Source organism: Canis lupus, chromosome X (assembly GCF_003254725.2).
Source record: "Canis lupus dingo isolate Sandy chromosome X, ASM325472v2, whole genome shotgun sequence".
Classification (NCBI taxonomy): Eukaryota; Metazoa; Chordata; class Mammalia; order Carnivora; family Canidae; genus Canis; species Canis lupus.
In genome coordinates, this window is record NC_064281.1 from 123,287,930 (window position 1) to 123,304,909 (window position 16,980).

Here is a 16,980-nt window from a genome sequence, read left to right on the forward strand (position 1 = left end):
GTGCATGAGTGTGTATGTGCATCAGTGTGTATGTGCATGTGCAGGGCCCCTTGGGTTGGCACTGTCACTTCCTTCTCTCACAGATAGCAAGGCCATGGTGGATGGGGCCTGACAGGGCTGTACTCCTGAAGGAGTTGCCTTCAGTGAGAACTGGACCAAGGCAGTCATCGAAAAGGGGTCATGAATGGGCAAAAGACATGAACAGAAATCTCACAGAGGAAGACATAGACATGGCCAACATGCACATGAGAAAATGCTCTGCATCACTGGCCATCAGGGAAATACAAATCAAAACCACGATGAGATACCACCTCACACCAGTGAGAATGGGGAAAATTAACAAGGCAGGAAACAACAAATGTTGGAGAGGATGTGGAGAAAAGGGAACCCTCATACACTGTTGGTGGGAATGTGAACTGGTGCAGCCACTCTGGAAAACTGTGTGGAGGTTCCTCAAACAGTTAAAAATAGACCTGCCCTACGACCCAGCAATTGCACTGCTGGGGATTTACCCCAAAGATACAGATGCAATGAAACGCCGGGACACCTGCACCCCGATGTTTATAGCAGCAATGGCCACGATAGCCAAATTGTGGAAGGAGCCTCGGTGTCCAACGAAAGATGAATGGATAAAGAAGATGTGGTTTATGTATACAATGGAATATTACTCAGCTATTAGAAATGACAAATACCCACCATTTGCTTCAACGTGGATGGAACTGGAGGGTATTATGCTGAGTGAAGTAAGTCAGTCGGAGAAGGACAAACATTATATGTTCTCATTCATTTGGGGAATATAAATAATAGTGAAAGGGAATATAAGGGAAGGGGGAAGAAATGTGTGGGAAATATCAGAAAGGGAGACAGAACGTAAAGACTGCTAACTCTGGGAAACGAACTAGGGGTGGTGGAAGGGGAGGAGGGCGGGGGGTGGGAGTGAATGGGTGACGGGCACTGGGTGTTATTCTGTATGTTAGTAAATTGAACACCAATTAAAAAAAAAATTAAAAAAAAAATAAATAAAAAAAAATGAAAAGGGGTCATGGACTACATGATACATGAGCCGTGTCTTAAAGGAAGAGTGGAGGTTAGATAAATGGCACAGATGTGACAGGCAGTCTAAGCAAGGAGACTGCTCAACCAAAGGAGGCTCATCAGCACCTTTACCTTTTACAATTCTTTATTATGGAAATTACACATCTACACACAGGAGAGAGAATAGTATTAGAAACCCCACCCTCCCCCCCAGCTACAACACTTGTCAACATTTCACTTGTTTATTTTGAAGGTAGGGAAGGATTTAGGAGAGAGAGAAATGGGAGCAAACGTTTATTGAAGTGATAAAAGAAGAGGCACCCACCTAAGCTTCTCCAAATATGGGGGTGCCCATGCATCCTTTCATAAGGGCATCATATGGCCCTGAAGCACAGGGCCTGGGTGGGGTTGAAGTGAGTGACATCAGCAACAGCCTCTCTCTCTCTCTCTCTCCGGAGCCATGTGGATTTAATTTAGCAGTGTGGCAATGTGGAGGGACCCAGTGCCACACCATGCTGTGGCTAATCCTTGCTGCCATGGATTCGGCACTTTGCATGCCAAGTGTTGGGCTAGGCATCACTTTCTATTGTCCCTTGCCATCCTCACCACAATCCCGGGAGGTGTGCGATAGTATTGCTCCATTTGATAGCAATGTAAGCCCATCTTTCAGCATAGCATCATTAGCTCTAGACTCTCACCGGGAGTTTGCTGGTCTGCATGCTCCTGGGCAGAGACTTTACTGGATTCTTGTCTGTTGTCACCATATTCTTCCAGTGACTTGTAGTCACACTGACCAAATAGCAAGTAGAGCTGGGCACTAGAAAAATGATCCACACGGTTCCTGCCCTCCAAGATCTGCTGCTCCCATTGAGGGGTGCCCCTCTGGTGGCTCTGAGGGCCTCTTTGTGGCAGAGGATGGGGTCATTGTCTAGCATAAGCAAGGTGGTAAGAGCCATGAACTGAGGAGACCAGGCAAAATTGGAAATAACTGATGCTCATGATGTTTCTCTGTGCATGAGTTAAGAATACTTTATGGGCTTAAAGTATAAGGAAATGTATTGTTGACTGAACATGGAGTCTAGAGGGAGGTGGTCATGGTATTGGTTTAGTTGTCCAATGAAGGGTCATCAAGGTCCTAGACCCTTTCCCTCCTCACCCTTTTAACAGCATGTGTGTATTCATAGGTATGGTGCTGGGACTGGTTGTTCCTATGAATGAATAGTTTGTAACCATTGCATTAAAACAGGTTGTCTTGGTGTCTAACCCTACCCCCGCCCCCAGGCTAATTTGTGAGTTCCTTGAGGGCAGAGACAATGTCTTATGCTTTTCGTATTCCAAGTCCCATGCCCAGTGCCTGGTACACACAAAGTACTCATTCATTCATTCACCTATTCATTCATTCAAGAATTATTCCTGCTAAGTGCCGTAACGGAGGAGGACACAGGAACCCATGGCATTTATCATTTATTCCAGCCTGTGGGGTGGAAGGAGAGTCAGCAAATACTTCCTTGGGATCATTACATCTGACCTAAGTCCCTGAATCACCAAGGCCCCAGCTCAGAATATTGAAGGCTTTAATTCTGTTAGCATCTGGGGTCTGAAGCTATTCCTATGCCAAAGCGCATAGGGGTTCGCAGTTTGATTACTTCTTATTAAACACCTATTATGTGCCAGAGGCTGGCAGAAATTAATGATAGTTCTTGCCTTCAAGGAATTCCAGGTCAGTCAGGGAGACAGACAAACCATTTCAGTGCTAGGTGATGAGTAAGTGCATGGGGCCACAAAGGAGGGGCACCTCCCCAAGCCTGGCAGGTCAAATCAAAGGAGAGGCAGTCTGCACAAGCCACCAGGAATGAGTGGCATTAAAGGATGAGGAGGAGTCAGCTGGCCCAGAGGCCAGAAGTGGGGAGATTGTAAAATGCCTTAGTGAGGATGGTGAATGGGATGAGGACACAGCAGGTACAGGCCCCTGCTGGTGCTGCTGATTCAGTTGGCATCATTGTATCTCAGGTGATCTCCAGGTTATTTTCTGACGATGTGGAACTCAGTTTCAGCGTTGGCTCTGTCTTTCTACTTTACTTAGTTTGGACTTGGGAGATCCTTGTATTTTTGTTCCTGCTGGGTCTTTGGCCAGAGAAGAGGTCACCTTACTGCTTTGTTTGGATCAGCTCATGACCTTCTTTCCATCAGTGTCTTTGTCTCTGACAGTGCTCCATGTGATAGATGTAAGAGTCCATGAAGAGACAGTGAAACATCCACAAATATCCCAGAACTGCCACATCTTGAAAAGCCTTAGGATTCGTTCTATCTTTCTGTCCACTGGAAAGGGGGCTGTAAGGTCCAGGTGCACAGAACCATGAAGTAGACCTCAGAGGGAGGAGTGGAGCCACGAGGTGTGCTGTGGGATAACCAATTGGATTCTTGAAAGGGGGCCACGTTCGTTTTGGCAGACCCCATCTTTCCCTTCACCTTGCATTGGGTAGCTGCCTCATCTGGCTATAGCTCTCCAGAAGTCTTCTGAGGGCACCCTTGACTTCCTTGTTCCTCAGACTGTAGATCATAGGGTAGAGCATGGGAGTTACGTTGGTATAGATTAAGGACACAACTTTGTCCTGTTCTGGGGTGTAGCATGACTTGGGGCGAATGTAGATGAATATTGCGCAGCCATAGTGCAGAACAGAGACCAGCAGGTGCCCAGCACAGGTGGAGAAGGCTTTGCTCCTTCCCTCAGCTGAGTGGATTCTGAGGATGGCAGCAATAATGAACGCATAGGAGAGCAGAATCAGCAAGAAAGGAATCAACAGAATGAGCATGCAGACGAGGAAGACCGCAATCTCATTGGCTCTTGTGTCCGAGCAGGCCAGAAACAGCACAGCAGGGATGTCACAGAAGAAATGATTGATCTCGTGGGACCGACAAAAGGGCAGAAGGAATATCAGCGTAGTAAGGGTGAGTGAGAGTGTAAAGCCACTGATGCATGCCAGAGTCAGCATCTGCAGGCAGAGGGCCCTAGTGATGATGACTGTGTAGCGCAGCGGGTTGCAGATGGCTACAAAACGATCATAGGCCATCACGGCCAAGAGGAAACACTCTGCACCACCCAGGGCGATGAAGAGGTGCATCTGCAAGGCACAGCCCAGGAAGGGCATCCGCTGGCTCCTGGATAGGAAATTGGCCAGCATGTTGGGGACAATCACCAATATATAGCAAATCTCAATGGTTGACAGGTTGCGAAGGAAGAAATACATGGGGGTCTGGAGGCAGGAGTCAATGAGGGTGATGAGCACAATGGTTGTGTGCCCTGCTAGGGTGACAAGATGCATGATTAGGAAGAGTCCAAAAAAGAAGACTTGCAGTTCGGCCAGGTCCCCAAAGCCCAAGATGATAAACTCAGAGTTCAAGGTGTGGTTTGCCTGCAATAGGGCCATCCTACATTCTCCTCTGTAGAACTCTAGGCTGGAAAAGCGCAGTTTTCTAGCAATTCTCCAAGTCGTGGGAGACCCTAGGGCCCTTTCTAGAGATGGGAGTGTAGCCAGCTCTGTGAGAACCTCCACTTCCTTTTGCCAGGCTTGGCACTTCTCTTCATTCTCTTAGATTTCTGAATTCTGCCCTCTGTTCACTGAGAATGAACTGTTCACTGTGATGTCACTTCAGTTCACCTGTTGAGCTATTATAAAAAATGAAGTGGGATGAGTAAAGTCTACATATGGACTTGTTTTCCATAGATCTTAATAACAGTCTTTCTTTCACATTTTAAAGAGTTGTCTTTGAGTGGGGATGGAAGGTCTGAGCTTGATCTTGCTAAATAGGTTTAAACAGAGGCTGGGCCTGCAGGGTCATTGGTGCTGTAGGGAATTCTTGTAGAATGTAAGGTCTGGTGAGTTTATTTTATTTTTCGTGAGTTGATTTTAAAGACACTTTTGACTTTGTGCATAGTCTGTATCGTCCCTCCTTTACCATTCCCCCTAAACTCCCAGGAATCCCAGGAGAAGAAAGAGTATGACCTGCAGTAGTTGTTGCCTTTTCTGGTTTAGTGGTCCTTAGTCCCAGAGGGGCCCTGGCTTATGTGTCACCTCTTTCCAGATATCTACCCTGACCCCTGGATTGGGTTATTCCCTCTTTTAGGTTCCCACAGCACTCTGAGCTTCCCCAACCATATTATTTACCACTGACTCCTGTGTTTTTTTTATTATTATTTCCCTGTGTAACCTATCATCCTGCAAGTTTCATGATAGCAAGAATGGTGTCTTATTCAACCTCTCAAAGATTGGCTTACACATATTGGGAGTATCAATAACTATTTATTGAATAAATGCTCGTTGTTCATTTCTCATCCTCTACAGTTAGTACACGGTCAGGAATTGAGGAGGTGCCTAACATATGCTTGAATGAGCCGTTGAGTGAATTACTGGGAATGGCTGAGGTGATTATCTGGGGAGGGTGTGAGAGGAACAGAGGGCAAAGGAGTCAGCCAGGTCACAGGGTGGGAGTGAACAGGAAGGAGCTAGAAGAGAGTTGGGGTGGGAATGAGAACTCTCAGGACAATGGGGGTTTGAGTACCTGGTGGGAAAATGGCTTTGGCTGGTCTGTGTCCATAGTGCAGGAGAGAGGAGAAAAGACCCAGCAGCTTCCTGGACATCTGGGGGACATGTTTGCTCCTTTCTTCACTTGGCAGGAGCCAAATTACAAGTAAGAAATGTTATGTTTAGCCTGAGATTTCTTCCTTTGCATCCCTCCCTCAGAGTAGAAGAGAGGAGAAGATTTCTAAAGTTTCTAGAGATGTAACAGATCTAGAATCAACAGGAGTTAAGGGTCCCATGGAGATGGAGTTGTCACCTACAGGACAGAAGCTCACTTAGGCAAACCATTTCTATTGGGGCCATTGAGACTCAAAGTGGGTTCAGTGAAACCTGAAAGCCCATCCCTTTTTTTAAGATTTTATTTTTTCATTTGTTTACTTTAGAGGGAGGGAGAGCACAATGGAGGTGGGCAGAGGGAGAGGAAGGGAGATAATCTTCAAGCAAACTCCCTGCTGAGTGCAGAGCTCAATGACATGGGGCTTGATCCCACAACCCTGAGATCATGACCTGAGCCGACATCAAGAGTCGGACACTTAGCTTAACCAACTGAGCCCCTCAGGTGCCCCTGAAAACCCATTCTGATGATAGCTTTGCTTGGCCTAGACAATGGTTGGGGTTCCAGCTTTCCAATCACTTGTGTGTTACACTATTATTTTGGTTTTTATTGACCTAACTGGCATTTGGATTCCTAGGGCTGCATGGGTTCCTAGAGGGCAACTTGCCCACTCCTCACTTCAGAGCACATGGCCTTTTTCCGGATGACCCATGCTCTGCTCCCACTCCCACCATCAGCCCTGACTAGAAATCACAGTAAGTTCCCACCTGCAGTCCCCTGTCCTGGCAAAGCACACAGTCTGGCCTGGCTTCTCTGCTTTCAGCCTCCCTGGAGCCCGTTTGTCCCTTGATAACTGTCTGTGAGTGAGAGCACATTTTCCAGATTCTCATTCATCTTCCTTGGGCTATAGGACCCTTGGCTTTAGCTTTGCGAAGTCAAATCACTTCTACTCTTTTTCCTCGTAGCAGTGCTGTGGAAATATGGGAATTGGTTTGTTTGATTTGAGCCTTAAACCTTGAAAATAGTGAAAAACACACAAATGAATGTAAAAGTCACACACAATCCTAACACTTGAAGAGCGAGAAGTGAAAGTGAATGTAAAAGTTTCTGTTCCTTTAATCCTACTTCTACTTTCCCTTAGCCAAGGTGCAGTCCCTTCCCTGTTTTGTCCTGTGTGTGTAAACACACATACCTCACACACAGGTGCACACAACATACATACACTCACAGATGTGTACACACACGTACAAAACAAACATAGCCACACATGTACACACACACACACACGCTCAGCTACACACTCGCACACAAGCACATACACACAGTCACACACATATCCATATACACATATATAGACGCACACAACACACACATACATGCGCATACATGGGAATGCACACTACGTGAATGGACACATTCACACACATTCACGCACATATATACATAAATATTCACCATGCTCACACATTTAAAAGCTTAAATGGGATCCTAGTATACAAACTTAATCCCCTTAGTGTTTTCACCTAATAATATGTCCAGAAGAAGCTTCCAATCAATGTATATTTGTTGACTTCATTTTTCTTAACTGCTGCGTTCTACAGTATGGATGCATTATAATTAAATCACACACAATAACAAATATAATCTACGAACAAAAAGAAATAAAACATAAAAAATGATAATTTAGTCTTTTATTACTTATGTGTTGAAGTGCTGTTTCCTATCGTGCCCCATGGTACAAAGCACCTCCCCACGTGGAGCACAAGCAGCTGCCCTGCTACACAGCTAGCGTGTCCTTCCTGGTCTTTCCTCATGAACAGCCCTGCTGTTACCTGGGAGGGGCAGGTCAGTGCGTGGAGTGGAAATCCGGGAGAAGCCTGTCGGAGATTCTTCTGCTATTGCCTGCTGCTGGTGAGGAAACTTGATGAAGAGGAACAGCCCATCTTCAGGGAGCAGTGGCAGCGACAGGTGGCCTGGACCTTGCAGCACAGCTTCCCAGAGCCCAGAAGGTGGCTTTCTGGTGTGTCTGGACCATAGGGAACAAGCCCTCAGAAATATTGCCCGATGGCTGTTAAGAAGGGAGTGTCTTTAGAGGAGTTGTCATGGTCTGTCACTTGAGTTTAATAGTAGTGAAGGCAGCACTCTGGAAGTCCTAGAGGACAGGTCAGGAAGGAGGCTGTCCCTGTGGTCCCCCACCAAGGGGAGTGCCTTCCCTGGGTCATATCCCTGAACCTAAACTCAAACTCAAACCTGATGACTTCTGTTTTCTTTTTTTTTTAAAGATTTTATTTATTCATCACACACAGACACAGACACAGAGAGAGACAGACAGAGAGAGAGAGAGAATAGCAGAGACACAGGCAGAGGGAGAAGCAGGCCCCACGCAGGGAACCCAATGCAGGACCCGATCCCAGGACTCCAGGATCACACCCTGGGCCGAAGGCAGGCACTTAACTGCTGAGCCACCCAGGCGTCCCTGACTTCTGTTTTCTTTGCAAAAAATACAATATAGGTCTTGACAAGGTAGTTGACTCAGATATGCCGCGATAGCCACCCCCATTGTGCAATCAAAGGTATGCGAATGGGTCTTGGGTTTATCTTAGAGGCAGAGAGTGTACAGGTTTGTCTGGATTTGAATCAAGCAATCAAGCCTTGGTAGGAAGGAACATAGAGTGGGCAATGGAACCCAGGATTGGTGGCTTTTTAACACCCCTGCAATGCACAATGCTGAGAATCTGTGATTCTTTGTAATGACTACAAAGGGGCATAATCTCGGCTCTCAGGGCCTCCATTTTTGATGTGCAAAACCCGAGTTGCCAGCATAGTTTACCTGAATGAGGTGGGAAATAAAAACTGTGAGCTCTTGAGAACACTACAGCTCAGTGGACTTGGCCTTCTGTCTAATACCTTCATTTCCCCACTCCCAGGCTACATATAGCCCAATGTCCCACCTGTATCACGGCCCGCATCTTAGTAAAACAGGATCCACTTTACTTCTGGGGTCCCCCTAATGCTTCACCTGCATCATCAAGCAGTCTATATGCCGCAGCTGCTCTGGGCTGCCGACCATAGCCCTTCCATTGCCCACAGAACTGCTCAGTAAAAGTCTCCTTACCACCACTGCCCCCTTTAGGAATACCAGTGCCCAGGCCAAAGCCATTGCCATGTCTCAGAATCTTCTAGTCCTTGGAGGGCTGGCACAGTGCTGGGTTCTGGGCAACAGCAAGGAGAAGGCCCTCTCTCCAGCATTTTGCCACCCTCTGAAACAGGAAACTGGAACCCCACGAAGCCCTGTTTGTGCTTAGAATCATCCCCCCGCAATCATCCCAGTGGTTTCTGGATGGGTGTGTGGTTTTCTTCCAACCTCCCTACCCTCCTCTTCTTCCTCTCTGGCTCTTCACTCTTATTGGCCACAGTTTTCAATACAAAAGCTCCTCTGTTTTCTAAGGGAGACAAAGGCCATGTAACAGGCTTTGGGAACACCTCCTCGACATGATCTTGCCCTGCACGTATCGTAAAGGGGAAGAGAGGGACCTGCAAAACAGAGTCAGTGAGCCTTCCTGAGCTGAGCTGAGCCGGCTCAACAGAAATCAGGGGAGCCCAAGAGAGAGATCTAGCCTGGAGACAGAGGTCAAGGTTGCAAAAAGTCAAGGTTGCAGGGCGGGGGACACAGCACTGTGGCTCAGGGCTGACAGGGCCTGCCCTTTCACAAGGTAGTCTGCATGTCCGCTTTAACACCAGCATTACCCAGGGAGGAATGGAAAATAAAGAGGTTTAAAACCTAAATTGAACACTTTGGAGAAAAAGGGCACCTCGAATGAGACCTAAGTACTGAAGTTGTTACCTGTGCAAATTCCTAGATGCTCTAAAGTAGTGACCGCTCAAGCTACCACATTGCTCACAACTACCCACATTTTCTGTATCTCGTTCCAGTTACACATCACAGATTCCAATAGGATTTTGGGCAACACAGCACCGAATTCTGGGAGCTTCATTCTGGTGGGACTGGACATTGGCATGACTTCCAAATTTGGTAGCAATAGGGCCAGGGGTGGATATCTGTGCACATTCTATGAACTGTTTATACTCTGGAAAAGGGAAAATCCTGGGTGAGTTGGCGATGAAATAATCTCATTGCTGAGATCCTGAGTGAACAGCACCATTCCCGTGGATGGTGGCCCACACTGCAGAGCTCTCCGCTAATCATCCAGAACCTCTCAGTTTGAGCAGAAGGGACATTGGAGAGCACGATTTGGGACTTCAGTTTCTTTCAACTTTAGTCCATAAACTCAAAAGACTTTTATTTTGGGCTTTGCTCTGATATCTTTAAACTTCAACTTGCAAGATTTTTGAACTGTCTTGTCTTCCCAGGAAGTTCATTATGGGTTTACAGCTGGGAAATCTTCTACGTTGGGTCCTTGGTATTAGAGTATCTTATGGTTGTCATTTGCTCTTGCAGAACTTCAGATGAGATATGTTACACAATAGTGGCTAAAAATAATTAGAATGAGAAAGGAGAGTGAGTAGACTTTTGGCTGTGGGTATCCCCTTGACTTGATAGTTAAGCCCAGTAGGTAAATCGAATTTAAAAATCTGTGAAATGTTAGGTGTGTGTGTTAGGGAGGCAACTCTTTTCTCCCCTGGCTTCCTCAAGGAAGAAGATGCCACATGCAGATGCAGTGCAATACAGTGTTGGTAGCAGCATGTAGAAAGGTCTACGTTTCCTCAAGTGGTTACTCTGGCAAAGGTTGAGTGTGGGAGATTTGGTCTCTTTCTCCTCTCTTTCCACTCAGCTAGGTGGGAGACAGCTGTATCGGAGATGTGGATCTGTTCTGCGGACCCCAAACCTCCCTCCAGTGTGTTGCTCCAGGTCTACACTGGGAGAAAAGTATAGGGAATTAGCAAGCTCAGGAAGCCCCTGTAGCAGGCTGTATCCACCAACCGGCCTTTACCAGTGTAAAGGTTTTTGTGTTTTGCTTCCCCACCTGCTGGGACTTTCATAGTATCTCTCAGTTGGTTCAGAATTCTGGCCCTTCTTTACTCCTCCAAATTCTCAACTTAAGTGCTAATATTTATGTTTAAGTACTTGAATTTCTCAGAAATTGTGGTGCTAAGTATACAGGAATGCAGTCCTGATCAGGGGCCTCAGAATTCTGTTGGTTTCTTAGCTAGCAATCCTGGTCCCCAGAGTGAAGTCCAGCCCCCCCGCTTCTGCACCATGCTGGCTGTGGGTCCCGTGCCTGCCTGAGGATCATGAGGAAACCACACACTGGGTCCTCAGCTGCGACACTGGGGCTCTTCTCCGAGGAACTGTATGCCCGTATTTGGTTAAAATGTTATGGACCATATTGCTTCAACCACATTGGTTGATTGGTTTTTTCAACAGTCTCCGTGTTTTGCAAATGTTAGCTACAGATTGATAGGTTCTCTTTATTTTCTTACCTTGTATTTGGGCAACCACAAAGAAGTCCATAGTTGGAATTACCTGAAAGTGGGTAGGTTTGGTCTCAGCTAGTCCAGATTTTAGAGTTTATGGGGATCCCTTGTCACCTTGCTTTGTTGTAGATGTTGCCTTGGACTTAGGGTTTTGCCATTTTATTCTTTCTCTCTCCGTCTCTTCTTTTCGGGGTGGGGGTTGAGGGAGGGTTGTGAAGAGTCAAAAATGATGTTATTGTCACTGCTGTCACCTTCCCAAACTCGAAATTGTATTACTTCTGTATCAGAATAATTAATAAAGATGTTTTAACTTTGACACAACAAAACACAAAAACAGTTAGAAGTTCTGGGCAATATAGTAGCTCGAGGGTATGGAATCCTTGTTCCAGATGTCTCCCGACATGACAAATGAAATAGAAATTATAAAGGGGAGAAGGCACAGCAGTATTAGCAGCAGCCTTTTATCAGAAACTCTGAAGAGCTGCTGCCAGATGTTGTTTAGCATAATGCTTTTCAACTCTTCTTGGTGAAAGACCTTTCTTTTTTTTCTTTTAAAATAATATTTCCAGGACGCCTGAGTGGCTCAGTGGTTGGGCTTCTGTCTTCGGCTCAGGGCGTGATCCTGGGGTCCTGGGATCGAGCCCCGCATCGGGCTCCTAACAGGGAGCCTGCTTCTCCCTCTGCCTATGTCTCTGCCTCTCTTTCTGTGACTCTCGTGAATAAATAAAATCTTTTAAAAATTTTTTAATAAAATAATATTTCCAATCTATAATGGATTGATACTTTTGTAAAATACAGTAGAATTTATTAGTAAAATTAACTGAAAAAAGACGTACTAAATACAAGTGCATATTTTTTATTATTAGATTCAACAGACATAAACTCACTTTGTCTGCATACACACTTAATTTCTGTACTTATCGCAGGCCAGGAACAGCTTGTGACCACCACTGACTTGCAGACTGTATTTGTTTCCTAGGTCTGCCATAGGTTCCAGATGGACATGAATTTTGGGGGGGACATTATTCAACCTACTACATGGAGCATCGTTGTTCTGTGAGTCTCAGTCAGTAGCTCTTGTGTAGAGGGTACAAGAGTATTTTCAAGGCAGAGTCAGCAGAGCTCCTTAGGGAATAATATCCACTAACTGAGAAGGGCCAGGGATGGAGGTAAAGTTGGGATATGTGGCAGCTGCAGGAAGGAGACAAATTTGGCCCCAGCAAAACCTCTGGAAGCCCAACCTTTTGAGAAGAATCCTATGGGAATCTTTATTCCCACCAAAAGGTTGCATTTGGCAAGCCCTGGGAAAGAGCCAGACATTACCACTGAGTGGCTTTCTGAGGGGAAATGTGCCCACGCTGCCTACCGACTGCCACATCAAGATCATAAAAGAAACTGTGCTGCCATCGTCTTGGGCTCCAGTCTCACCTCCCTCACTACACTTCACATTTAACCAGATCTCTTAGCTGGCAAAATAGAACCACACACACTCTAAACTTCTTCCATCTTCCTTCACCCTGCCTGAAAAGCTGGAACATTGCATTTGATGGAACCCTCTTAATTCCTAATTCTGGTAGACATAGACCTTCTTCTGAAGGATGAGCAAACAGATGCACCAGTTAGGATTTCATTGGTCAAAAGCACCAGCAACCAACTCCAACTAGCCCAGAAAGCCACAGGAATTTATTATAAGTGGGCAGCTGTCCCCCAGAAATCCAGGACAAGACTGTGGCCAGGCCTCAGGAGCAAACTGGAACCAGAGGCTCAAACATGATTAGGACTCCCTCTCTCTTTCCACTTCTCATCCTTGTGGATCTGCTTCATTCTTCTTTGTTCTCCCGCAACAAAGATGTTTCTCCTGCATCTCTTACCCAAGTGGTGGCAGCCGTGGCTACCAACAGCTACCGAATTTACGGGTGACTATCTAAGTGTGGGATAACTTCAAAACCTTCCTGCATAAAACATCCTCAGGACTCAAATCTCCACCAACAGGCCAGAAAGAAGAGCTGGCTAATGAGGATGGTAGAAGGAGATGTTGGGAATACAGATGTCGGCCAGCTCATGTGAAGCACAAGCTCATGTGCATTGTTCGTGACATTGACTCCAGACACAGCAGTCAATGGAGACAGTCTGACAGCTTGTTCCACCTTCCCCTATAGTGTCATCTAGTGGTGAAAGCTGCCTCATTTCCACCACACCCTCAGTTCAGGTCACATCCCAGGCCACCATCAGGAGAAACAAGAAGAGATGGTCATGGCATGGGAAAGCAGCCCAAGAATAAGACAGTTGCTTACTCAAGGTTGAGCAGCAAACATGTAATATCTTTCTTCCACTTACTTTTTCCATGTTTCCTTTCTAGACCATGAGCTCTCAATTTTAGAATGAGCATTTGTTGAGTGTTCTTCTGTCTCCACCTAGTGGCAACTGTGCCCCTAATGTCTGTAGGAGTTTCTGCAACCAGTTTCAACATTGAGTCACTGAATGAGAAAAGAGAGTAAAAGGTGCTAAGATGGCCTGGAGATTGAAGGATGGTGTCTTTCAGATCAGAACATCTATCTCCAGGGAAGAATTTCCAAAAGGACAGACACCGAGCACGAGTTTGGAAGAGAGGTTAAGGGATCCCCGAGTGGCTCAGCGGTTTAGCACCTGCCTTTGGCCCAGGGCATGATGCTGGACTCCCGGGATCAAGTCCCGCCATCGGGCTCCCTGCGTGGAGCTTGCTTCTCCCTCTGCCTGTGTCTCTGCATCTCTTGTGAATAAATAAATAAAATCTTAAAAAAGAAGAGAGTTTAAAGCATCTTCCAGTTCCCTGCAGCTCAGTCTGTTCCACAGTCTTACTTCCTCTGCAGTGCATTCGGCAAGACCAACAGGAAGCCCCTCAACTGAGATGCAGACAGAGCTGCCCAGCACTCGTGCCTGTCTTCTTCTTTCCTTCAAGTACTTGCTCCTCTGGCCATCTGGACCTTCCCTGTGTCTCCACAGTTGAGTTTGGTGTGCACATTTTAAATCAGAATGATGCTGTCAACTTGCCCTCCAAAGATGCTGCTCAAATATACACCATCATCAACAGCATATGACAGTACCTCTAGCCTCATATCCTCACTCAAACTGATGCAAATTGTTTGCATTTTTGCCAGTCTGATGGGCAAAAAATATATTCATTTTAATTTGTCTTTAAAAAATTAATAGTGAGGCTGAGCATCTTCTCCTGTGGTCATTTGCCTTTATATTTTTCTTAAGACCTCTTTGTTCATATTTGTAGCCTATTTTTATATTTAGCCATTTAGTTTGTCTTTAAAAAAATCTATGTTAAGGGATCTCTGGGTGGCTCAGTGGTTTAGCTCCTGCCTTTGGCCCAGGGTGTGATCCTGGAGACCCGGGATCGAGTCCCATGTCGGGCTCCCTGCATGGGGCCTGCTTCTCCCTCTGCCTGTGTCTCTGCCCCTTTATCTCTCTCTGTCTCTCATGAATAAATAAATAAAATCTTTTTTAAAAAAAAATCTATGTTAAGGGACACCTGGATAGCTCAGCAGTTAAGCTCTGCTTTTGACGCAGGGCGTGATCCTGGAGTTTGGGGATCTCTGCCTGTGTCTCTGCCTCTGTGTGTGTGTGTGTGTCTCTCATGAATAAATAAATAAAATAAAATAAAATAAAATCTAACAAAATTAGCCCCTTCAAATTGATATATTCTCCTTTTTGTCTTTTGCTACACATTTTTTGTTCATGGAAATCTTTTATATCTTATACATTTCTTAAATACAGAATATTTCAACTATAAAAATACATGCAGCTTAAAATATTCAAATCCAAGATCTTATTCAACCTTCTTTATCTGAAGTATAGTTGATATAAATGTCATACTGGTTTCTATATATATATGTATATGTATGTATGTATACATTTCAAATTTTATATAGTCAATTTATTGTTTTTCTCCCTCTGTGGTTTCTGAGCTCAGACACATTTTCAATACTTTCAGAAGATAAAATACCCATCTGTGTATTTTTCTAGTAGCTTTAGTGTTTCATTTTTATATGTTTACTCCTTTTTTTACATAATAAATTTATATTTTATTGGTGTTCAATTTGCCAACATACAGAATAACACCCAGTGCTCATCCCGTCAAGTGCCCCACTCAGTGCCCGTCACCCATTCACCCCCACCCCCACCCTCCTCCCCTTCCACTACCCCTAGTTCGTTTCCCAGAGTTAGGAGTCTTCATGTTCTGTCTTCCTTTCTGATATTTCCTACCCTTTTCTTCTCCCTTCCTCTCTATTCCCTTTCACTATTATTTATATTCCCCATATATGTTTACTCCTTTACCCACCTGGGATTTATTTTGATAAAAGGCATAAAATAGGGATCCATCTTTGTGTGTGTGTATGCATGTGCGTAAAGTGGAAAGACAATTGTCTAAAATGCCACTTATTAAGTGTTGCCTTTATTGTTTATTAGATATCTCCTTTATCATATACTAAATTTTCATATGGATTTTTAAAAATCTGTTTCATTGATCAGCCTTCCTATTTCTCCTTCAGTACCAAAGTATTTGTGTTACTGTATTTAGTTAGTATTTAATTCATGTCTCCTAGGACTTATTCTACTTAATTGCACATCTTTGGCCATATATTCCTGCCTATTCTCCATGCAGATTTTCCCATTTCAGCATTAGTATCATTATGTTGATATTCTTAACTGAGATTGTAATGAGCTTACCCATTAAACTAGCAAGAGTTGCTATCTATAGTATTGTATTTTTTATACTAAAAAGTGGCATAGAATTCTATATACTTAGGCTTTCTTTGATGTACTTCAGTAGAGTTTTACAGTTTTTTAAATATATTAATTCAACAAATGTTTATTGAGTGCCTGTTATGTACCAGTCACTGTTTTTGGTGTGTAGGATCCAGCAGTGAACCAAACAGGCAGAGATGCCTGCTCTTGAACAGCTGACACCCTAGTGGGGAAGGAAGAGAAGCAAAATACCGATAAGTAAGTGATGTAGTGTTATCAGGTGATTCATGCTATGAAAGCAAAGAGGGGGATCCCTGGGTGGTGCAGCGGTTTGGCGCCTGCCTTTGGCCCAGGGCGCGATCCTGGAGACCCGGGATCGAATCCCACATCGGGCTCCCGGTGCATGGAGCCTGCTTCTCCCTCTGCCTGTGTCTCTGCGCCTCTCTCTCTCTGTGACTATCATAAATAAATAAAAATTTAAAAAAAAAGATTTAAAAAAAGAAAGAAAGAAAGCAAAGAGGGTCGAGGTGCCTATGAGGTGAACCTCAGGGGGGCAAGTTTACACAGGGAAGTCAGTAGGGCCTATTGAAAAAGGGACATTAGTTTTTTATATATATATATCACATGGATTCTTTTTATTCTAATTATGCACAAACATCTACAGTGATTCTTACAAAGTGGGGAGAGGAATTACAGAGGCTCTTTTTAAATGTTTTTGGACATTTTATAATGAATATAAACTTCCTTAAAACAAAACTATATAGATATTTCCATTCTGGAAAAAACAAGTGCCTCTTATCCAAAGAGGCCTATGGTTGCCGATGAGTGATGCCTTGGCTTCCTGGGCTCTTGTTATGATGAGGAGGTCACCCTAAGTTTTCCAGTTGATATTGGGGTAAAGACCATGAAGAACAAGTTACGTTTGGATTCATGGTAACTTATTCATAAATCTTTCCAGCAGAAAAGTTTCCACCTTGGTCCAAACATAATTGATGTGTGTGGCATGTGACTGGAACTTTAGGGGAAGTACAGCAGTCTCACAAAAGTGGGTTTGAATCCTATAATCATGAGTTCCTAGCTATGAGCTGTACCTGGGCCATGCATCTCGGTTTCCTCAGATGACAAAGAGAACTCCATGGG

General features: G+C 44.8%; 1 protein-coding gene across 1 annotated transcript; it reads right to left on the reverse strand.

Annotated features, from left to right (window-relative positions):
• Nucleotides 1-3,500: 3,500 nt before the first annotated feature.
• Nucleotides 3,501-4,463, reverse strand: LOC112668516 (olfactory receptor 10V1-like). Its single transcript, XM_025460944.1, has one exon. The coding sequence runs from the start codon at nucleotides 4,461-4,463 to the stop codon at nucleotides 3,501-3,503; it is 963 nt and encodes a 320-aa protein (XP_025316729.1).
• Between the last annotated feature and the right edge of the window lie 12,517 nt (nucleotides 4,464-16,980).